The 24,702-nt window shown below is 33.4% G+C and overlaps 1 protein-coding gene across 1 annotated transcript in view; it reads left to right on the top strand.

Annotated features, from left to right (window-relative positions):
• LOC126774816 (uncharacterized) overlaps positions 1 to 23,801 on the top strand; it is a 42,993-nt gene extending 19,192 nt beyond the window's left edge. Inside the window, exons 19-42 of the mRNA XM_050496432.1 lie at positions 126 to 257; positions 343 to 553; positions 672 to 897; positions 967 to 1,064; positions 1,149 to 1,346; positions 1,505 to 1,631; positions 1,748 to 1,891; positions 2,238 to 2,404; positions 2,554 to 2,718; positions 5,180 to 5,317; positions 7,065 to 7,232; positions 7,327 to 7,416; positions 7,906 to 8,153; positions 8,425 to 8,477; positions 12,149 to 12,358; positions 12,557 to 12,787; positions 13,031 to 13,137; positions 13,457 to 13,580; positions 14,125 to 14,298; positions 20,504 to 20,631; positions 21,119 to 21,241; positions 21,845 to 21,967; positions 23,128 to 23,288; positions 23,471 to 23,801. Of these exons, the coding sequence (XP_050352389.1) occupies positions 126 to 257; positions 343 to 553; positions 672 to 897; positions 967 to 1,064; positions 1,149 to 1,346; positions 1,505 to 1,631; positions 1,748 to 1,891; positions 2,238 to 2,404; positions 2,554 to 2,718; positions 5,180 to 5,317; positions 7,065 to 7,232; positions 7,327 to 7,416; positions 7,906 to 8,153; positions 8,425 to 8,477; positions 12,149 to 12,358; positions 12,557 to 12,787; positions 13,031 to 13,137; positions 13,457 to 13,580; positions 14,125 to 14,298; positions 20,504 to 20,631; positions 21,119 to 21,241; positions 21,845 to 21,967; positions 23,128 to 23,288; positions 23,471 to 23,735 (3,811 nt within the window). The 3' untranslated portion in view covers positions 23,736 to 23,801. The remainder of the gene's footprint in view (positions 1 to 125; positions 258 to 342; positions 554 to 671; positions 898 to 966; positions 1,065 to 1,148; positions 1,347 to 1,504; positions 1,632 to 1,747; positions 1,892 to 2,237; positions 2,405 to 2,553; positions 2,719 to 5,179; positions 5,318 to 7,064; positions 7,233 to 7,326; positions 7,417 to 7,905; positions 8,154 to 8,424; positions 8,478 to 12,148; positions 12,359 to 12,556; positions 12,788 to 13,030; positions 13,138 to 13,456; positions 13,581 to 14,124; positions 14,299 to 20,503; positions 20,632 to 21,118; positions 21,242 to 21,844; positions 21,968 to 23,127; positions 23,289 to 23,470) is intronic.
• Positions 23,802 to 24,702: the final 901 nt, after the last annotated feature.

The raw sequence follows: 24,702 nt of genomic DNA, 5'->3' as shown, positions 1-24,702 counted from the left end.
ATTTACACACATTTCCTAATAATTCGTATACATATATAAATTATAATAAGTGAATTGTTTAATATATATTTTTATAAATAATTGCGAGTATAGACTTATGATTGCAATGTGTGAATTTAATTTAGATATTGGCTAGAGGAATACGATAGAGCTCTGCGAGAGAATCGTAAGCCGTCACTTGTCAAAGCACTTACGAAGGCGTACTGGTTAGCGTATCTTCCTGGAGCGTTTCTTCTTTTGATTAACGCCACGGCAAGGTATTTCTAGTGAAAGAATAATTTTATATATTTTATTGGCATTTATAAAAACATTTATATCGTTATTTTCTATCACCTTAAACAGGACTGTTCAACCTTTACTTTTTTCTGAGCTTCTATCTTACTGGTCAGCTAATGCAAGTCAGTCTATAACAAGACAAGAAGCGGGATTTTATGCGATTGGAATGTTAGCATTAAACTTAGTCGGTGCCTTAAGCCAGCATCATAACAACTTGTTCGTGAATCGATTTAGTTTAAAAGTGAAAGTAGCGTGCTCATCTCTAATATATAGAAAGGTAATATTATAGATATAGAAACTTTTAACGATAACGATTAACTACATCAAATATATTGGGATTTAAAAAAGTCTCATAGTAAAAAATCGCAATTAAAATAGAATCTTAACTTCGGTAGATACTGCGTATGAACCAGTTGTCTATTTCGGAAGTAGCTGCTGGAAAATTGGTGAACATACTGTCAAATGATGTGGCTCGTTTTGATATGGCATTCATGTTTCTGCACTATTTATGGTTGGTCCCATTACAATTAGCGATTGTGATGTACTTTTTGTACGAAGCTGCTGGATATGCACCATACGTTGGACTTTTTGGTGTTGTCCTCTTAGTTCTTCCTATACAAGGTATTATTTGATCATTTAATAAAAATGTTAATTAATGTTAATGTTTTGTAAAATAATGTTATTTTCTAGCTTGTCTTACAAAATTAACGGCTGTTATTAGACGGAATGTAGCACAAAGAACTGATAAACGCATTAAATTAATGAGTGAAATTATAAATGGTATTCAGGTAAATTAAATGTAAAATTATATGTAAATTTTAATAGAGTTATGTTTTAATTTTAATCAATTATAAAACTTTTTCCCTGTACAGGTTATAAAAATGTATGCCTGGGAGAAGTCGTTTCAGCACGTGGTAAAAGTGGCGCGAGCCTTTGAGCTCGCCGCGCTCAGGAAGTCAATATTCGTTCGTAGCGTCTTTTTAGGATTCATGATGTTTGCAGAGCGTAGTACTTTGTTCCTCACGGCGTTGACTTTCATTCTCTCGGGAAATTTACTAAGAGCTGATATGGTAATTTGTTTAAACGTTAAAATAATTATATTAATTTTATTATATAACTGTAACACATCGATATAATATACAAATAAAACAGTATTCATTATTTTGTTTACATTAAAAATGTATTTTTTATAAATTATAATATTATAAAATTAATAAATTAATTTCAGATATATCCTATTAAAGTATTTCTTGGAATAGTGCAAATGAATTTAAGTTTTATTTTACCACTTGCAATCGCAAGTTTGTCAGAGTTAAAAGTATCTTTAGGGCGAATACAGAATGTACTGATAATGGGTAAGTAACTACTACGTCGATATAATTGTTGTTCAATAACCAATATCCTTTTGTTATTCGAAGTAACGATTATTGAAATTACTTTGGTGAAGTTTTGTCTATTTCTCTTACATTAGATGAAAGAGAAGATTTATCACTGTTAAAGAAACCTACAGCAATGATTGTCCCAGTGGTCTTTAAGGGAAAAATGACGACCATTGATTCAAATTCAATAGTTGCACAAAAATATTCTACAAAAGAAAATTCCAGACTTTCTATTGGTAAAGTAATTATTTTTAATATTTTTCAAGGATAAGGATTATCTATTTTAAATATACATAAAAAGTTTATCAAATCAATCATCAATTAAGTTGATTTCTGGCATACGTATATATATTCTGTTAATAATACGCTAACACTAATATAAGACATTTTTCAAATATTAATAAATATAAGTTTTTTTTTTAAATTCCTTATTTTGGTAATTTTACCCTCAATAAAACTGGTATAAGACCTTAAGATCTCCGACTTTTAAATCGAATCGTGGGATTTAAAATGTTTGTTCCATAAAATGTTACGATTTAGACTTAAATTGTAGCTTGCAATTTATACTAAGTTGTTTTGTAGTCAGTCCACGCACTTCGGTAGTAGGAGAAACCATGGTTGAATTGTCTGGTGTGAGTGCTTCATGGGATGTATCTAAAAGTCCCGAAGAAATGACTCTTAAGAACATAACTATGCACTTAAAGAAGGGAAAGTTGTGTGCCATTATAGGAGCTGTTGGATCAGGAAAGGTCAAAATATTTTCGTTTCGTTTTTATTTTCTATTTTTTTTCGTTCGGTCGTTTTCGAAATTCGATCTTGTGTTTGAAACTTTTATATTTTTTTATAGGTTAGCTTTGCAGGTTTACAAAATTGCATAACGTATTTGTATATTTTTTAGTCTTCCTTATTGCAAGTACTTCTTCGTGAACTACCAGTGAACAGTGGTAATTTGACAATTAAGGGAAGCATGTCTTACGCTTGTCAAGAGTCGTGGTTATTCCCAGCGACTGTAAGAGAAAATATTTTATTTGGATTGCCGTATGACGTGAACAGGTACAAGGAGGTTAGTATCATTTTATATTACTATTTTTATAGAATCTAGTTTTAATATTTATATTCAGTAATTGATAAACCATATCATAATATTATCATACATGGGATACATTATATTTTTAAAAATAGCACCGAGATATAATTTAAATTGATTCATGATAATTTACATAAAGTCATGTAATTAATAAATATGACCGCCGTAGATTCTACTTACAATGTTTCTTTTCTTTGATAAAAAACATTATAAGTATTATATATATTTGGATTAACAGAAAAGTGTCAGAAGTGGGGTCCCTGTATCGTGGCGGTGTTGAAAATGCTTTTAAGATTAAATATATTTATATGTTTCATTTTTCAAGTTTAAGTAGCTTTTTAAATTAAATGTGTTTCCAGTTTAAAGTTCATCATCATCATCATCATCATCATCATCATATCAGCTGAAAGCCGTCCACTGCTGGACAAAGGCCTCCCCCAAATTGATTTCCACGTTGGCCGGTCTTGCGCTGCTCGCATCCAACGGCTTCCCGCGACTCGGAAAGTCGTTGGTCCACCTTGTAGGGGGCCTGCCCACGCTGCGTCTTCCGGTTCGTGGTCGCCACTCGAGAACCTTTCTGCCCCAGCGGCCGTCGGTTCTGCGAGCAATTTGCCCCGCCCACTGCCACTTCAATTTAGCAATTCTTCGGGCTATGTCGGTTACTTTGGTTCGCCTGCGGAATTCATCATTTTTGATTCGATCTCGCAGAGAAACTCCGAGCATAGCCTTCTGCATGTCAATCCGACTCCAGGATCACAACTCAAAACCTATCCAACTGCAGAGAGGTGTAAGACAGGGAGACTGATATCTCCGAAACTGTTTACCACTGCATTGGAAGATGTTTTTAAGCTTCTGGACTGGAACGGACTTGGCATCAATATCAACGGCGAGTACATCACTCATCTTCGATTTGCCGATGACATTGTAATTATGGCTGAAAACTTGGAAGACCTCGGCACTATGCTCGATGACCTCAGCAGGGTTTCCCAACAAGTGGGTCTAAAAATAAACATGGACAAGACGAAAATCATGTCGAACATCCATGTTGCACCCACTCAAGTCAAGGTTGGAAATTCTGCACTCGAAGTTGTAGACAACTATGTCTACCTAGGTCAGATCATCCAACTAAGTAGGTTCAACTTCGAGAAAGAGGTCAATCGTCGAATTCAACTTGGCTGGACAGCGTTCCGGAAGCTACACGATATCTTCTCATCCCAAATACCGCAGTGTCTCAAGTCGAAAGTTTTCAACCAGTGTGTGTGCCAATGGGCCTCATAAGAAGGCTCAAGGTCACTCATCATCAAAGGTCACAAAATATTCAAAATTTTAATTTCAAGCATTGACTTTATTAACAATATTCTAGAATTCAAAATTCATTAAACTAAGTTAAGTCATATTAGATACATGATAAATATTACGACGCAATTGATTTGTAAAAAAGAAATTTTATCTTTTTACGTAGAATGAATCAACAAAATCATATAAATAAAATAATTTTTAAAAATAATAATCATCATGACTACATATTTTTATAACTACGGATGGCTTTACATAAAAATGTTTTTAAGGGGCTCTATTAGTTACAGTACACTGTATTCTTCTTTTAAATGTGAAATCAATGATGAAAGAAAAAGAGAAATAATTGTTTAACTAAGCACCCGATAAGCAACGCTTATAAGTAAGCCGTAGATATTGGTACAGCTGTTTTAAATGTCAAGATGAGTTGATAACAATGTTATCATAAAAATACATTATAATATAGTTTAAAAAAATATTTTTCACTAAATTATATCACAGTTTATATAAAAGACAAATAAAAGTGCTAATTTATTGTTTTTTTTAAATGTCATATGATATTACAGGTTTGTTCGATGTTATTCAAATTCGAATTATGTTTTATTGTAATACAGAAACTAAGTTTTTGCTTCAGCTCGGAAAGATTGGAACCTGCGTTAAGATTATGTTGTTGTATTTTCATTTATATCTATAGCAATGACTTATCAACCTGAAAAGTAAAGCCATTACAAAGTATTTAGATTCATTAATAAATACTTATTAATATTACATGAATCTAAATACTACATCTGCAAGCCGGTATTGCAGGTGTCCATGGGCAGCATGGGTGGTTACTTTCCAGCAGGTGAGTCTGCCAGTTTGCCCCCCTATTACATAAAAAACATCGATTCATTGAGCAAAAGTATTTGTCATTAAATTTATCGATCTTAAAAGTGTGTCATTGAATTTAATATTTCATTCTCGATAATTAGGTAACAAGCAACATAGAGTTTATATTTTATTCAACATGCGGTTTTTTTGACGCTATATAGGATTGCTTAGTTTTGTTATATAATTATCGTCACGAAACTGATATTACTTTCAAACAATAAGCGATTTAATAGAAACAATAATTATGCTTTTTAGTTTTATGTTATCACAGGTTTGTCGAGTTTGTTCCCTGTTGCCGGATTTCAAGCAGTTTCCTTACGGTGACCTATCTTTAGTGGGTGAACGAGGTGTGTCACTTTCGGGGGGACAGAGGGCCAGGATTAATTTAGCGAGAGCTGTTTATAGAGAGGTAAGTGAAACTGAAATTAAATACCATTGATAAATTTATCGTTTCGATTTTTCTTTGCTTGGTTAATTTCAGGATATTATTAGACATTATACATAATTATGATAACAATATATATGTCAAGGATATATATTTTAATTTTTTTTATATAAAAGGACATTCACAGTTATATTTTGCCATGTAAAATTATTTTCATTTTAATTACGTTCGCATCGCATCATATTATGTAAAAAATCAACATAAGTCAAAGTAGGGTACACACTCACATTGTTTTAACGAGAGCTCTTTAAACTGTCTCATTTGCGTAACGAAATATTTATATAAAAAAAACATCAATTTATAAAGAACTTCATATTTTTGTCATCTTATGTTTTTATATATATACTACATAGCAACCATATATCTCCTCCATATACCTCAAACTTTATAAATAGAAATAATTACTTTCGCATTTATAATAAATTATTTAAAAATATTTGGCATTTTGTCGTAAATGCAAACATGACAGCTTGGAGCATTAGGCATATGACGTTGGATAGTTTGACAAATTAACTTCATGAAAGTCAATATGAGCGATGCTGAAGCGGCTGCAGTTCATACTGCGCACGACAGGTGCACGTACAGCGAAAATTAAATGTCACAATCGATATTAACTGCAAAACTTTGTATGTAGCGAAATATAGGATTTAATTGTATTATCGTAATTATTATATAATTAAATACATTTTGTTTACTTGTTTTCCGGATTCACGTACACAATAAATAGTATGTAATACATATATAGTACGTTTATATTTTTAAATAAGTGTTTTGTCAATTCAGACGGAGACAAAAGTTTTGTAGGTAGGTATGTCAAAAAAGTAGACCACCATAATATCCATTAAACATTTCGCAACGGTACATATAAATGGATATCTGACTTATCTTTTATAGATAAGTCAGATATCCATTTATATTTTTTAACAGAGATACATAAAGGAAATTAAAAGAAAGTACCTTTTGTAACGTACATACGTAACGTATAACACGTTTTTAATTTGATATTTAAAACCAGAGGTTAAATTTTAATAAGTTTGTGGGAACATTTTTATAGAAAGACCAGTTTTACTTGCCCCATGCATTTTGCCGGGATGAAAATCCGGTAATAAAATATCATATTATAACTATCTGTGTCTATTAATTCGTTGCGCTCTTGTTGCGTGAAAGAAGAGCAAATTAACAAACACTGTTTTGTATGTAAAATATTGGTAGGGATTAAATATAAATATTATAGCCGAGATGGCCCAGTGGTAAGAATGCGGGAATCCTAACCGATGATCGTCGGTTCAAACCCGGGCAAGCACCACTGAATTTTCATGTGCTTAATTTGCGATTATAATTCATCTCGTGCTTTACGGTGAAGGAAAACATCGTGAGGAAACCTGCATGTGTCTAATTTCACTGAAATTCTGCCACATGTGTATTCCACCAACCCGCATTGGAGCAGCGTGGTGGAATAAGCTCCAAACCTTCTCCTCAAAAAGAGGAGAGGGAGGCCTTTAGCCCAGCAGTGGGACATTCACAGGCTGTTACGGAAATATAAATATACTAAACTCTTTAATTCCTACATATCATAATACAAATATATTATGATACGTAGAAATAAAAGAGCTTAGTAATAAAACCTAATACTAGTAATTAAGAAAGTAAATAAGTCCCTTGTGAATTCACAAATAACACGATAATTTAATTCTAATTTTGTATGTTTTAGGCAGACATATATTTATTAGACGATCCGTTATCAGCTGTTGATGCTAAAGTCGGTCGACAGCTGTTCGACGGATGTATAAAGAAATACTTGAGCGGACGGACACGCATTTTAGTCACGCATCAAGTTCATTTTCTCAAGGCCGCAGATTTTATTATTGTTTTGAGTGAGGTAATTAAGTTGTTTTGAGTTAGGTCATTAAGACATCAATTTACGATCACGTAATGTGTGTGAATATTTTGGTAACTGGTTCACTTTATTTTAGGGCTCAATCAAAAACATGGGCTCTTACGATGATTTGGTCAAATCTGAGAAAGAATTTTCTTCTTTGATATCAGACGATAAAGAGAATAAAGTAGAAGGGAACATTCAAGAAGTAAGTCGAGGTTTGTTTATTTTAGTAAAGTGGCCAACTGGCAATAATAACTAAGAAATTTATACCGCGTATACACATTTACTATAAATGAGCAAAATTAGAACAACTTTCTACCTAAACCATAATTGTAAGTTTTATTTTAAAGAAAATTATAAACAAAATACATATAAGTTTACGGGACGAAATATTTGGTATTTTTATAAGAGTACAGAATCCATTTACGTAGACTATATGTTACGAACGTACGTAATATTATTATTTTGGTGCTGCGATGTGTTTTATTAGAAACGATAATTTGTTTTCTAATTGCTGTCTATTGTAAATGAGTTTAATCGTCATTAAAATTTACTTTTACTAGAAACAAACAATGTTCGATTTTATATACACTTAAAATAATTGAAGTAAAAGCAACTGCTCTTTTTATTATAATATATGTATTTTTTTTTACTATCAAAATTGCTTTCAAAGGATGACCGTAGACCAACACTGCAACATAGAATGTCACGAGTGTCAGTCAGAAGTGACAATAAAGACACCCAGGAAGAAAAAGAACAAGTTTTGGAAGCAGAGGAAAGGGCGAAAGGAAATCTTAAATGGGCGGTTGTTAAGGACTATTTGATGTCAGTTAAATCTTGGCTTGTCGTGTTCATGGCGGTATTCTCGTTATTGCTTACTCAGACGGGAGCGACGTTTTCAGACTACTGGCTAAGTTATTGGTAAGGAAAATAATAATTGTAAGATTTATTTATAAAATTAAAATAAATGAACAGCCTTTAAATGCACATGTGATACACAGCACATTTAGGTTTCCTTAAGATGTTTTTCTTCACTAATCGTAAGATGTACACATTAAAACAGAAATTGAACACATAAAAATTAGCGGTGATATCTTGCCTTTGAACCCTCAATCATCGGTTAAGATTTCCGTGATAAAGCTACAATTCATATTCTTTTTATACATTTCTTTTTTTCATTATTTTTATACAGGACAAACCAAGTGGACGAGTACGAGATATCATTACCGCCTGGAGAAGAGCCTGGTAAGTTAAAAAGTTAAAACTTAATTTAGCTGTTGCTAATATTTATCATGGGTGATATAATTATGAAATAGTCTGTGAATCACAAATTGCTGGGTTAATTCAATTACCGAGGACACATTGATGGTTGGTGGATTGAGTAGAGTTCAAATGTGGCAAAATTTCATTCGATACATGCATGTTTCACTATAATACGAAGATAGAAACAAATTTAAGCACATAAAAAGTCACGTGTTCAAACCACTGGGCTATCTCGACTGTATAATAATAATAATCTATATAGGTTATATACCTATATTGATTATTATTATACCTATATTACTATGTGATGAAGTCAGATATTCTACAATTTATGCGATTATTTAAATAGGGGCAGGAACAGATTTGAAGAACCACAAGCCGTCTATTCTAACGTATCTGAAGTACAAAACCATTCACTTGCCGCGTACATATTTCGGGTTTTTTTCCATAGTGCAGATGTGAAATAATACTGCTAAGGATGACTTTCAAAAAGATTTGATTTATCGATAAGAGAAATATTTATATTTATTTAAGAGAAAAGAATAAATGTAATAAAAATAATTAATTGATTACAAAGTTGAATCAGGCAATGTACGCTTATTTAATTTGAAGTCGATACAAACTTTATATGTTTTTGTCATATATATATGGAAGGTATTTATAAGAGTTAAACATAAACTTAACTTGATGACGTTAATCACAAAGTTTTATCACGAGAAAAAATAATTTTAATGAAATTATCAAATATAATGAAAAAAGCTGCTCCGAGTTCACTCGCGTTACGTTTCTTTTCCTTCCCTGTGAGCCGTATTGTGGTATTATTTTTTTACACTTAATAGGCAAGCGTTTGACCGTTGACTTGCTTGACCTTAAGCATCGACACGGTCTAAAATGTAGCACGCTTGCCTAAAACTCTGGATTTGAAGACACCAACGTTGTACCTATCAGAAAATACGGACTCAGGCAAAGCATTCCACAGTTTCGCATTGCGAATGATGAATGTAGATTCAATGTGTTTCGTACGTAGGCGGGGAATTTTCACTGTGTACCTGTGGCACCTTGGTCGCGTTTGCCTGGCCGTTCGACAATAAAAGGGGACGGAAGAAATTAGTTCTTTTTTTATAGAATAGGAAGGCGGACGAGCATATGGGCCACCTGATGGTAAGTGGTCTCTAAACCCCCTCAGACATTGGCATTGTAAGAAATATCAACCATCGCTTACATAGCCAATGCGCCAACAACCTTGGGAACTAAGATTTTATGCCCCTTGTGCCTGTAATTACACTGTGAGACAGTGTAATTACAGGCACAAGGTTCACCCTTCAAACCGGTACACAACAATATCAAGTATTGCTGTTTTGCGGTAAAATATCTGATGAGTGGGTGGTACCTACCCAGACGAGCTTGCACAAAGCCCTACCATCAGTACAGTTCATGTAATTCCTGCGCACATTCTCCGAAATGTATCCGATAGAAGACTGAAAGTGATGCAACCACACGTCGATGTTCGAGACTTTGGAGTCTAGACTCGACCAATGTGTCGTCTCCTATCAGCCTCCTGGCCCGCCTCTCAATGGACTTTAGAGTTCGAAGGTGGTGCTTAGCAGAGCCGTCCCAAAGGTAAGAAAGGTCCATACAAGACCTCACTTGTGCTTTGTATAAGCTGAGCATTTGTTCTGAGGAAAGTAACGTCTCATTTTGGAGAGGATACCAATCTTTCGGGCGGCTATTTGGGCTTTGGACTCAATAAAAGAGTCAAAATTTAGAGTCGACGTGAGAGTAACGTTAAGAATGTCAAGGTGGTTAGTTATAGGTACGGACACAGAGGGAGGTAGCTGAAAATCCCTCTTTTTGGCGGAAAACAAACACGTCTGCGTCTTGGTTGCATTGAACATGACCAAATTGGCATCGTGCCAATCGGACACTGCCCTAAGGATGACGCTCAGGCGCTCAACCATAGCTTCTCTCTGAGCCCTAATCTGGGCCTTACTAGCTCGCGCGTTGGACTTGTAGCTCTCTACAACTGTGCAATCATTTGCGTGCCGTGCTTGCTGCGTAATATGCTTTATGCGAGTCAACGTCAGGTACCCGCGTAGCACTATAGACCAGCTGGGTAAGATCTAACGCTAAACGCTAGCTTTCGCGTCACTCACCCAGCATGGTCAGTGTTTTGGTATGAAAATAGCCAGTCCTTGTGGTGGGCATTAAAATCGATATACCCTGGGTAAGAATGATACGATACGTCGGACGGACAACCAATCTGCGTCTCCGTGAGAAACAAGAGGTGGGGTTTCTCAGTCTCAAGATGGTAGAGGACTGGCACGATATTAGAGTACAACCCTCTAATGTTGTTGAGGTGTATTTTAAGCGAGAGGGAGTGCAACCACTGTGAAACTTTCCTCTTTCTTGTTTCTTGACCATTTGTTGCAGAATAAAAAGGTAGAGAGACGGAAGTAGAATGAGGCGTCTTGCTGCTAAGACACGATGATACACATAGGAATATCGAGCACACTGATGGGGGACTAGGCTGGAGACTGTGGGAACGCCCGAGCCCCCCAAGGACTTTTTGACAGTGGGAGCCTTTTGTAAGTAGCTAGCTCACTACTTGGGTCCCCATCTATCTGCGGTTGGCCAGCGATGCACTGGGCCACGGATCCCGCTACCCTCCGTAACTAGTCTCCCGATGTGGCGAATTCAGCATGCAATGTTTCGATCTTCTGCAATGTCGCAACTGTTCTGACCCTATCTTGGAATGGTGTCACCGGACATCGTACCGGTACACAACAGCATTGCTTGACGGTACGGCTTTGTCCGGTGGGTGGTCATTAACCACGGCTGAGGCCTACCACCAGTTAGATTGTCACCTGATTGGCACCACCCAGGGAACGCTAGTGCGGTTACATATATGCGGGGTATTCTCCCACGGACGAGGGTGACTCGGTCCCGAAAATATTAAAAGCGTGTGGTAGGGTTTAGGCAAAACTGTCTAGGTTTGGGCAACACTCATTTCATTAAACATATATACAAATACTTAAATTGCTCTACCCACTTTCAAAGTTGGTAAGCCAGTTTAATTTAAAAACAGTTTTGTTGATTCAACTTAAATCTCTCGTTTTAATTGTTTTTGATTAACTATTGCCACCCTACCTGACATCGAATAATGAGAATCCTGTTTAAGGCACTTATGTTTAAGTGGAATATTGTCGGAAGAAATAATTAAATATACATATATTTCAATGTCAAGTGATTTGAAATTTGTAGCCTTCTATATATTTATTTATTTTATTATTAATTCCTAAAAAAATAATAATTCAGAAACTAGTTTCTGAATTATTATTTTTTAATTATAATATTTAGAGTAAAGTAAGAATTATATTATTTTAGGAATTAATAATTGTTGCTTAAAAGATTATACATAATACTAGTATTATGTAATATACTAGTATTATGTATAATCTTTTAAGCAACAAATATTTCGAAACAATTCTCTCAATTGGTTAAAAAAAATGTCGTTAATATGGAGCAATTGCGGTGATTAAAAAATATATACTGTATAGAATAACTACGTTTTTGCGTAACTGCGAATCTTTACTAACACTGCCGTCATCAGTTATTTTCCAAGTTCCAACCAAGTTGTTTTCTTTTTTTTTCAGATACCAGCTTAGGCACGCAAGTAGGCCCTTTGACAACTGGACAATATCTCTGGATCTATGGTGGAGCTGTACTATTTATAATTATTATGACGCAAGTAAGAATAGCTGCTTTCGTGGTCATGGCAATGCGGGCTTCCCAGAATTTACACGACACGATGTTTAAGAATTTACTAACGGCTGTGATGAGGTTCTTCGATACAAATCCATCTGGTAAGCGATTTATTATATATTGACAAGCCCTAGAGTTTTACAAAAAATAAAAACCACATTAAATAACACTTTTAAAGGAAAGTACAGCATTGATTACAGAAAGAACAGATCAACTTTTAATTGAATTTATAGGGTTCGTGACTCATTTGTTGTTGTAGTGTATACGTTCATCATCATTCATTGTCGCTGTATTTATAGGTCGAGTTCTCAATCGATTTTCTAAGGACATGGACTCTATGGATGAAATGCTTCCCCGTAGCATGCTCGAGACGATTCAGATGTACTTGTTTGTTACAAGCGTGCTAGTACTGAACGCGTTGGCGCTACCTTGGACATTGATACCTACAGCAATACTTCTGCTCGTATTCGTTATACTCTTAAAGTGGTACTTAAATGCGGCCCAGGCTGTTAAGAGGCTGGAGAGTACGAGTGAGTCTTATTATAATTACTAGTTAAGTAATATTTGAGTTCTTTGTCGTAAAAATTATAACTATGTTAAGATTCTATTACATTTTTTATGCGTAAATAAATACAGTATCTGATGCGTTGTTGTGTATAGTGTATTACGTTTTTATTATTATCTTTTGATATTAGTAAGATAGTATTTATAACTTAGGATCTTGTATTGATTGATATGTTTAATATTAATTACTCTTTTTAATTTTTTAACAGCTAAAAGTCCCGTTTTTAGTATGATAAACTCAACAATGTCTGGTTTATCAACTGTTAGAAGTTCTAATTCTCAGTACAGGCTGCTCAAAATGTTCGACGACGCTCAGGTAACTTATCAATAATGACTTTAAGGTTATCTTTATTGACCGATAATGTGGTAATCGTTTGTAGAATATTATTTTCTTTTGTTTATTTAATATTCATATGTGGCCCTAATTATTTAAATAGATAAGGAGTTTCGTATTTTTTTTATTTAGGGTTCTGTAATCTCCGACCATTGATACGAAAACGTATCGAATTGTTACAGAAATAATACGAAGCAAACTTTAAAGTAAATGTAAAATTTTAGGTTACGATAATTAAATAAATAACGTCATAAGATGCAAATATTGTTTTAACTGTGGTTTGAGAGTATTATTTTTTTAGGATCTCAACTCGAGTGCCTTTTATACATTCTTGGGTGGTTCAAGTGCTTTTGGGCTGTTCCTGGATATCTTATGTCTCGTGTACCTTGGAGTTATACTAGCTATATTTATTTTAATTGATTTTGGTGAGTTTTATATAACTAAAATTATTTTCAAAGAATTTTATAATTAATATGTGTGCCATGTTATCAAATTTCTTAAAAGGGTAATCGGTTGCTTAGCGACTGTTTAGTTAAGCACAGAATTTTCACTTTCTGTTTTAAATTCATATGACATTCTAAAGAAGAAGACATAGCATTGCTTAACTAATCCAGCATTAAGCAAAGTTTATAAGTATGGTTGAATATTTTTTTATTAATTAAAAAAGGTGATGTTTATAACAATTATATCAATATTTTCATATTTAAGGTTACAAGCTTAGAACAACAACAAGGTTAAAACAATCGATAACATATGTGAAATTAGTAAAAGTTAATTTTTACGCATGATATTAAAAATTAAACCTATCTGATATAATCCGAATAAAAGAGAATCTTACTACTAAGTGTCCTGCCCCTTTTTTCTCGATATAATCTACTTCCTAAACCGTAGCTTTATATTTAATAAATTGTATAATGATAAGTCTATTTGAATAAAGAATTTAGTGGTAATAGTTGTTTTTCGCGTCAGGTGATTGGATAGCCGTTGGCAGCGTGGGTCTAGCGGTGAGCCAATCCATGACTCTAACCATGATGCTACAAATGGCAGCGCGTGTGACCGCCGATCTGCTTGCACACATGACCTCTGTGGAGCGCATTCTGGAGTACTCCAATCTTCCCGCTGAGGAAAACATGGACGATGGCCGTGAGTTGAGTTTAAGCCATCATATAATTCAGACATAAACACTTTTATTCTTACTTTTATTCTTGACACCCATAAGCATTGTCAGCTTGATCGGGTGCTGCTTAAACATAGACAAACTAACATATATAATAAAAATACACAAATATCAAACATAATAAAAAAGTAAAATAAAATAATACACAGGCGAGCTTTCAATAAACAAAGAAAAACAAAGTTTATTTAATATTGTAAGTATGTATGAACGTACAGATATACTTACAATTTTAAACATTATTATTATTATATATTATCACAAAAGTATTTGGTAATTAGGATTATACTCATACCTAGAATAGTATAATATGATCTGTGCTCCTACTATAGAGACTGTTTCAGGTAAGATTCTAAATGTAAATTGTATGTGTAGGTACTGGTGTAGTTACATTTTATATTTAATCAAAAATTTATTTGTCAATTTTAATTTTAAATCTAATAGTAAGTTCGTTTATTAGTTTTGGTAGTAGATAATCTACAATTCGTTTTCCATAAACGTTGTTTGCTTTAAATATGATTAGCTTGTGTCTTGTTATAGCTCTTGTTGTGATTTTATATGTTATTATGTTTTTATTTTAGTCGAAATAATTTTGACAAAGGATTTTTGCAAGTTTAATTTACAGTATTTGATAGTTTTAGTTTAATAGTTGCTTGTGTAATTATAACTGCTATAGCTTTAATATCTTTATAATTATATGGTTTAATTGTATCTCTACCTGTGGATTTTTGAGTTTTAAGATTTTTTATTATTTTATAAATGTCTATGTTTTCGGTTTTTTTAAAATCTAATGGATACATTAGCCGCTTTTCTATATACATCAGGATTTAATCATACAGATCATATTCAGTTTGTATAAACATAATTTGCCTATAATGTTACCTCTGGCAAAGAGTGCTTAGTGTAATTTATCTATTTGTGTATTGAATGGTTTCGGTTTTAAGTATTTAATTGTGCTTAATTCGTGTTTATAATTCATCTCATGCTTGACGGTGAAGGAAAACATCGTAAGGAAACCTGTTGTGTCTAATTTCACTGAAATTCTGCTACATGTGGATTCCATCCACTCGCATTGTAGTAGCGTGTTGGAATAAGCTCCAAACCTTCTCCTTAAAAATAGGAGGCCTTAGCCCAACAGTGGGACATTCATTGGCTTTTAGTTTATATATAAACAATATAAGTAGGTACTAGTTCACTTATTCATCCTATATGTACTCGAAAAAATGACTAAAAGATGTATTCGAATTAACTTATATAAATACTTCTGAAAATGTTCCTACACTAAACTATTCAAGGTTTTGTTATAATTTTGCATATTTGAAATAATTATGTATGAAAATGTATTGTATGACAATACATGAAACCACTGTTATTTAAATTATGTTTCGCATTTCGACTAGACAACAACAAGATACGATAATGTACTAATATCGTGATTGAAAAGAATATATGAGTTTGAAGTAAATTGTTCGTTAGAACAACAATAAAACGTTCACTTGAAAGGTTTTTCATTTTATTATAATAATGTACGCGAGCGTCATAAAACTAATCGTTTTAAACATGTTATAACATATATAAAATGTGTTGTGAATTCTTTTAAGTTGGTTCCATTTCCAAACATCAATATTGTATTGGCGTGTTCCAGTTCGTGTAATACAGATATAATATGCCTAACTCGGACACCTCTTCACACATTCTAGACTATGAATACAATTTTAATTATATCATTGAAGTTGTGTTTTTTGAAGAGAAATAAGCATTATTTATTATTATTTTAGTTAAGTGGGTGATCTATATGTACATAGACAAATATATAACTAGTTATATCTTGTGGTGTGATTCCGTTGTCAATCTAAGGAATGCCTTATACTATGATAGAAGCTGGAGATGCCGAGGGTTCAAATTCTTTGCCGGATTAATAAATTTTTTTGCCTTTAACGCCAAAAGCAGCCCGGATTATTGAAGTTGGTATTACTTTCTTGGCATTGGCATTACAGCGGTGGCTCTGCAGATAGACTGTTGATCCTGCATCTGAACCTTTTTCGATCGTGTCACATGACCGTCCTCTCAGATTATTAAATTTAGTTTAAGGAAATAGAGAGTGCACTTCTGTTTGTATCTTCTCTTTTTTCCTATAATATTTCATATGCGGTTAGTTATGTGCTAGTCTCCTTTTGAAAAGTGTCGGAAATCGATCAGGAGGCCGCAGATACGTTCTCATCTATGAACTTAGTATGGCTATTATGACCAGAGCCCACTTAATTACCATTATGTGGATCAAAGTCTAATTGTCTTCTTAAAATAAATGAGTCGTGATTTTAAAATATTTTCTACCTTTATTTTTAGGTAATTTCACGTAGACATTACCAATGTGGTCAAATTAGCACATACTGGCACTGCAAGAAGTAAATGCCATTCTTTACTATACCAATGCGCCACCATAGATTCTAAGATCTAATGACCCTGTGTATGTAATACTTGAGGTCGCTCGCCCAACATAACGATACAAAGCAAACGTTATAATAAGTGATGTCGGTGGTTAGGTTAGGTTATTTCGAAATTCTTGAACCTCTTTAAGTGTACTTATGCCTTATTGTTTCTTGTGTTATTTCAAACATTTGGCAATATTCATGTTTATGGCATAGTACCCTTCGAATGATATAAATGTCTCTACTCTCCTTTATAACAAATATTAAAAAGATTGTACTACAATTTTCAACGTTCACGTATTAAGTATACACGGCGCCGCATCGGCGCCGCGTGTTAACCGCAAATTCCCGCATTGAATAGTAAACCAGAGATCACAGTGCAAGAGGGCAAAATAATTATAACTGTCTGAAAATATTATAAGAATAATTCATTAATAACATAAATTGTATTAGCTGCAACAGCAGAAAATTATACTTATTAATCTTTAGTACCAACTGGTGAGAACAGCTTAACGATAAGTAATAAACAATATGATGTGTATGTGACATATATATTTCAGAACTGTTAAGTTTTTACGACGGCAAATTTTGATACAATGTTAAGAAACATGTTATTATTAATGTGCCACTGCTGGACTAAGACCTCTTTCCCTTTTAAGGAGACAGTTCGCAGCTTATATCAACTCGCTTCTCCAATTCGAGACGAAAGATTTTCATCCGACACACGCAGATTTTCTCACGTTGTTTTCTTTTGCACATGAAAACGGGGGGGCTCTTGCCCGACTTTGTTACCATCCAAAATATTTACTTAAGAATCACGTGTTTTAGGGTTGGGCCATCTAGGCCATCTCACTTATTAAAAATATCTAAGAAATGTAATTGGAAATGTGTTTTTTTTTTCATAAACGTGTGACCGGCGTTACTAACCGGCGTATAATTGCTAAGTTTGATAATTACTAAGTACCTACTACTTATATATGATGAAATAGCTATAATAAACTTTGATTTGTGGAAGTAATGACTGCAAAAGTTTATAGGTATCTATTAGATAAATCTGAACGTAATTACAGTTTGCACAATATTTCCAAGTTTCATTGAAACTTTAACATGATTATCTTGCGTACGTAATAATTTTGTTGGCTATATTATAGCTTTAGTAGGTAACAGTAAAACGGTAACAATATAACGGCGCCTTACATTGAAAACTTCATCGAACGAATACTCATTGCTTCATCTTTTGTCTGTTTGTTGGGTTGAAAATCTTCGCAAGCATTTTAGAGTGAACATGCACAGCTCCGAGATGCTCTTAATAATATCTATTGAATATAATGAGAACGTTAATTTTCATTTGTTACTATTTTCTGATCGCGGCTTCACCCGTAGCGGGGTACAGATATTACGTTATTCAGTTAAGATGTGATATCGTAATTAACAAACAAGTAAACTCGCTTTCACATTTACAAAGTTAGTTAGGTTCGTATTATACTTGATTATTTTCAAATTTTGTTTACTCCTGTTAGATGACATTGTAAGTTTTTTTTCTAAAGAATAACATTATAATTAGAAAGTTATTAATATGTATTCATATCGAAGGTGGTTCTAATGCCGTAAATATCCCAACATAACGTATATTTTTGTAAGAACACTGAACAGAGTCCCTAATTAGTGCCCTAATCGATCTGTTTATTTTAAATAAGAGTGAAAATGATAGTTTATAATAAACTTCAATAAGATTGCTTATAAAAATCCAATGTTAATTATTAAGTCACCCATAGTCATATGAATATTAAATAAGATAAAAAGTAAAAATTTATCTCGTCATTGTTAGACACCATTTATTTGCTCATAATGAAAAGTAAAGTTTTATTCTTTACTTTTGAAATTTCCATTCTTAATACATTTTATTATAACAATATACAACCGTACGAATTAAACGCATTCTTTTGCATAATATTAATAAAAAAATTATGACGATTTATATATATAATTTCATTAAAAGGTTTCAGAAGTATCCATGAATCAATTGTGCAAACATAAGTTGTTTACTTTAATTCCTGACTGATCTGTGTTCTAATTATTTGTTTACCTTATATTATATTCGTGTTTGTATATACTTTGAGGTATATTTACAATGACGATAACGCTTTTTATGTGTACACGTGTACTTGCGGTAATTGCGACATAATATAATGTACGTCACGTATGAAAAATAATTGAATATTATTGTCTAAAATGTGTCTAAAATATCTATATAATGTTAGTATTCCTTTTATGTGTAAATATGTATTCGGTCCTTACAGCTCATCTAACTTAGTGGTTCTTTGTTGTGCAGTGTGTGTGTGTTGTGCAGGTCTTGCGTTGTCGTGAAGCAGCAGTGGCCTAGAGCGATTGACCAATCTCTATTGTTTAGCAGCTAGTTCTTCCTTCATTAGCTGACAATAGATATCTGCCGTAATCGTTTGGCCAGATTTTAGAAAGCTGTAGTAAACGACACCGGCGCTAGTCCACCAAACACTCACAAGTAACTTTTTCTGAGTCAATTTTCGTTTAGGGCAGGATTTGGCTGGGTCTCCAGGGTTCAGCCATTGCGACGAGCGCTTCCGATTATCGTACAGTATCCATTTTTCACCACAATCACAAGTCATGATTCGATTTAAAATCCCTTCATTATTGTGACTGTTGAGCAAAGTAACACAACAGTCGACGCGTATTTGCAAGTTCGATTCACTCAATTCATGAGGTACCCATTGTTCAAGTTTTTTTACTTTCCCGATTTGCTTCAAGTGGATTAATACAGTTTTATTACTTACCCCGACGTCTGCAGCTATCTCTGAAGTGCGTTGTGATGGATCTGCTTCCACAATAGCCTTTAATTTTTCATTTTCCACTTTGGTCTCCGGCCGTTGACGGGGTTGGTTCTGAAGGTCGAAATTACCAGAACGGAAACGTTGAAACCAAAAACCTACTGTGCCTTCTTTTGCGATACCAGCGTCGTACACATCATTAATCCTTCGAGCTGTTTCTGCAGCACTGGTGCCACGGTAGAACTCGAACTTGGAAATATACCGATATTTCATGTTTCCCATTATGCGGTAATAAGCGACGCCAAAGAAAAAAATAATGAGGAAAAAACAAATGAATGACTGTTTTGATGATTTGATGATGAAAACTCAAATGTGGTACATTTTAGGTGCTAAATGAATTTATAAATATGAATTTGGAATTCTTAACCAGAGATATTTCAGATCAAAGTGGTCAGTACGACAAAACGCTAATTTCATATGTAAGGACCTAATAAAAGTATATTGGTATATATAAATTATGTTGCCTCTCTGATCTAATAGCTCGTTAGGTCAGGTAAATAGAAAGTTATTGAGTTTATCTGTCAAGAGATTCGTAGTAGTAGTACGAAGTTAAGGAATTGGCACCGTTACGCTCCTTTTAAATCATATAAAATCATATGTTCGCGTCTGATCTCCTTCGAGTTGCCGTTCTATTGGGATATGAGAGTGACAAACTGAAAATAAAAAGCAAACCAGTGTTAGCACATATATTAGCACAAACTAATATTTCCCTTGCAGTTATCTAGTCCTTGAGATCAGCCACCTTGACCGAATATATAAGCAGTTGAAATTTATTCACATTTATTTCTGTAATGGATATCTGTAGCAATATGGTTTTAAATTCCTGTTAATTTTATAGTTAAAATATTAGATTAGTCTTAGACGGCAATTTATAATTTCAGCGACTCAACCACCACCGAATTGGCCTTCAGATGGACAAATTCGCTTTGAAAACGTCAGCTTGAAATATGGACTCGAAGATCCACCGGTTCTTAAAGACTTGAATTTTACAATAAATAGTGGATGGAAGGTATGTTTTTGGGCTATACAATTTTATTAGGAACATAATTTTTTTCATTTTTGGATTTTTTTCATGTGCAAAATTACTAATCAAAATTATATTGAACATTCACATTAAAATAGACAATCTATATACGTTTGTTTGTTTTATATTTCATGAAATATTATTTTATGTGTTTCTAAATATTATGCTAAGTGTAGTGATAGACCACGGTATGCACAAGCGATCCCTTGACGCCCACCGAAAAGACGGTGAAGGTACCGCTGGTTTTTTAATGGGTATTCCGATGCACTGACTTCCAGGCGCCGGCGGCTCCCCACTTCGTAGAGAAAGACCGCTAGATTATTCATAACAATTTATTTGTAAGATTTTTTTGTGGTTAATATAAAGAGGTCCACTTAAAGATTTCTAAGAGGATAATACAAATGTATTGTCCATATAATTTTATTTACTTAATAGGAAAATCAGAAAACACAGCCAATAATTTGTTTTATAGGTCGGTATTGTCGGAAGGACAGGTGCCGGTAAGTCGTCGCTCATGTCCGCTTTGTTCAGACTCTCAAATATCGAGGGCAGTATTGAGATCGATGGTGTCGATACCCGTGGAATCTCTAAAAAGGTAAGACATGCCTATAATTTAAACATTTTTTTTAAAGTTTCATGGAAAAGAAGCAAAAGTTCTAACACATTGTATGTAAAATCGAATTTAAAACAACGAATATATAAAATATTTTCCTATTAACTAAATAAAGAATAAAGAAAATAAATGCTAACAAGGTTTTAAATAAGCATTGCCTGATTATTGTTACTGGGTTTGACAAATAATGTTTTAATTTATTTATTTACTTTTATTTTCTTTATATTTTTGTTTTAAGATTAAATTTTTTGTTTTAGTTTGTTAGTCTGTTCTTGTGCATGTTGTGTCCTCCTATAATTGGACCTACATTTTAACATTTATTTTTTTAAACTTGTATTTTTTGTGTGTACTTCTGTTGGAGTTCCTTCCTTTAATAGCTCGCTGTACGTTTTGCAAATTCAAACTTTATCCCAAATGATTGATAGAAGTTTTGTTTAAAAACACACTGATTTCTTACTTTATTATAATAATTGCTAATTATTACGAATAATAAATATATGAAAATGACAGTTTATAATAAAAATCAAAACCCCTCTATGTACATGTCGTGAAAGGGTTGTATTGAATTATATAAATTTGCCCCAGGAATTGAGATCAAACATATCAGTTATACCACAAGAGCCTGTGCTATTCTCTGCTACGTTGCGATACAATTTGGATCCATTCAATCTCTACAGCGACGATGAAATTTGGAAAGCGTTAGAACAAGTAAGTAGAAAACTGACCTTGTGCATACATTATGTTTCTAATGTCTCGATAAGCGAAGATTATACACAGTCCCGGATTTATGCCTAGGCCTACAAGGCGCCAAAAATAATATAATATTATTTTAATCCCTTCGGAATGGGTGGATGGGGTTCAAATGTCTAGGTACTTGAATCGCTAAGTCCGGGCCTGCATATCCAGTGAGATAAGACTAATGCATTCGATTCGAGTTGAAGCGATTTATATCATTTTTCAAATTTTCAATTTTGAATCGTATTTGAGTACGTCAATAAATGTGGCTCACATCATATATGTGTGTTTATTAAAAATTTCTATTGCTACTATATACGAAGTGTTTTAATGATTTTATAATTTTTTTAATTTAAAAAAAAATTGTAATGTGTAATAGTCATCCTAATTCAAGTAAAGATAAAAAAATATAATCTGATATATATAAATTTAAAATATTTAATTTTATTAATTTAATAAATTAAAAGTAACAAAGGAAAATCACCACTACATATAAAATAGATACGTATATTGATACTGAACTATAAATGTCAAACAAAAGTCAGAGGTCGAACGTCGAGCTCGCTATTCTCGTAACATCCTGGAATTTTTAATAACGAAATGACAATATCTGTATTCGATTGAAAGTTTAAAGTACGTAAGGTCTTTGAATTGCTATTATAAATTCTATATAATTGTAAATGTCGTTTATATGTCTATTTTATTGTAATATGATTGATATGATTGACCATCACGATTATTGTATCGACAACTTATTGGGGCTTCATCTCTAAACCCTTTTCCAATCGAATATGGAGTAAAGATTTGTAACAGTTCTGCTCATCCCGATTCTCATTCCGAATACAATCCACCCTTTTTGTTGCGGTGTTTCTTTTACGTCATAACCTATATTAATAGTTTTGCCTTCTGCGATGCTTCTCTTGTGATATGTTCATTACATAACATTCATCTGTTCACACTGTCCATATCAAATGTATTAGCTGCAAAATTAGGTAATAATAATGATTTAACCGCATAATAATACCACTAATAATCTTTATAATCAATAATGATTTCAAATTTATAAATTCAATCGGTGTTTATTTATGAACTGATTATATGATCACATGTGTATTATTATGATGTAATTGAAGGTAGAACTAAAGGACGCCGTGCCAGCACTTGACTTTCACGTGACAGAGGGCGGGACTAACTTTTCCGTTGGGCAGCGTCAGCTTGTGTGTCTCGCTCGGGCTGTGCTACGTGACAACAAGATACTTGTGATGGATGAGGCCACGGCAAATGTTGATCCTCAGTAAGAGATGTTCTTATTATCATAATTATTTTCATAATCTAATTGTGCATTAAGCAGGAATTTCATAATATTATTTATAGCCGTAATGATTTAAAAAAAGTATTAAAGTCTCATTGGTTAGTTCATATGTATTATTAAAAATGATTATGATTAAACATTAATTACATTGAAAATCATTTCAGAACGGATGCCTTAATCCAAAGGACGATACGCCGACAGTTCGCAAGTTGCACTGTGCTCACGATCGCGCATCGTCTCCATACCGTCATGGACTCTGACCGCGTTCTCGTGATGGACAAGGGCCGCGTCGCAGAATTCGACCACCCTTACATTCTACTCTCGAACCCCAGCAGCCTGCTCAACTATATGGTTAAAGAGACTGGGGAGGGAATGAGCAATGCTCTCTATGAAACAGCTAAGGCAAAGTTCCAAAGCGAAGTCTCGTGATTAAAGATCTGTACAGTGGCAACCATCTTGTAACTAAATTTTCAGTGAAAAATATCGTTAAAGAGAATGGAGATGGTCTATTTTTAATCAATAAAATTAATCTTTATAAGTAAATTTAAGGAAATAAGGTGTTTTAGTCTTAATCTTAACTTAATATTTCTTACTTGATTTTTATTTAATTGTTCTTAATTTATTTCATGTTGAGTAAATCTTGAAATCCTATGAGGTATGTTTTTATTTGTGTGATCTAAATTTAAAAGAAAAAATCGCCGTTATGAAAATTTTGCATATACGAAACATGAAATAATGCGCTGTGTGACTAACGATTCTTCATGGGGAGTATTTTTTTTAAAACATCTTGTATTTGCCTATACTTTGGTTTGAGGCATGATCGCAGAAACGTTTTTTGATTTCATTCATCGTTTTTTTTTAATTTATTTAAAATAGATAGGCAGACTGGCAAATGGGTCACCTAACGTTAAGTGGTCACCATCGCCCATAGACATTGGCGCTTTAAGAAATATTAACCATCACTTATATTATTATTAATGCATTACCAAACTTGGGGACTAAGATTACTGTAATTACACGGGCTTACTCACATATTTAGGCTCAAATGATTTAAGTGTGCAGTGAGTAGTGTACAGTTTTCGTTGTACTCTTCTTATATTCTGTTATGTTGTATCAGTCCTCAATTGCAGAGAAAATATTTTTACAGTAAGTGGGTAAGTATACGTAAGTACTTATAGAAGTGTATCCATTCCTATGCGTTTAACGATTATACTGTATACCGTAACATATATGAAAAATAGATGGGTATATGTGTCATAAAGTCGAGTAAATTGGGATTGTAAATTACAATACTTAATAATTACGAGATGGCCCTGTGGTAAGAACGCGTGAATCTTAACCGATGATCGTGGGTTCAAACCCGGGCAAGCACCACTGAATTTTCATGTGCTTAATT

The sequence above is a fragment of the Nymphalis io genome, chromosome 2 (genome assembly GCF_905147045.1).
Source record: "Nymphalis io chromosome 2, ilAglIoxx1.1, whole genome shotgun sequence".
Classification (NCBI taxonomy): domain Eukaryota; kingdom Metazoa; phylum Arthropoda; class Insecta; order Lepidoptera; family Nymphalidae; genus Nymphalis; species Nymphalis io.
The sequence above is the reverse complement of the archived record's forward strand: the minus strand, read 5'-3'. Positions and strand labels throughout refer to the sequence as shown.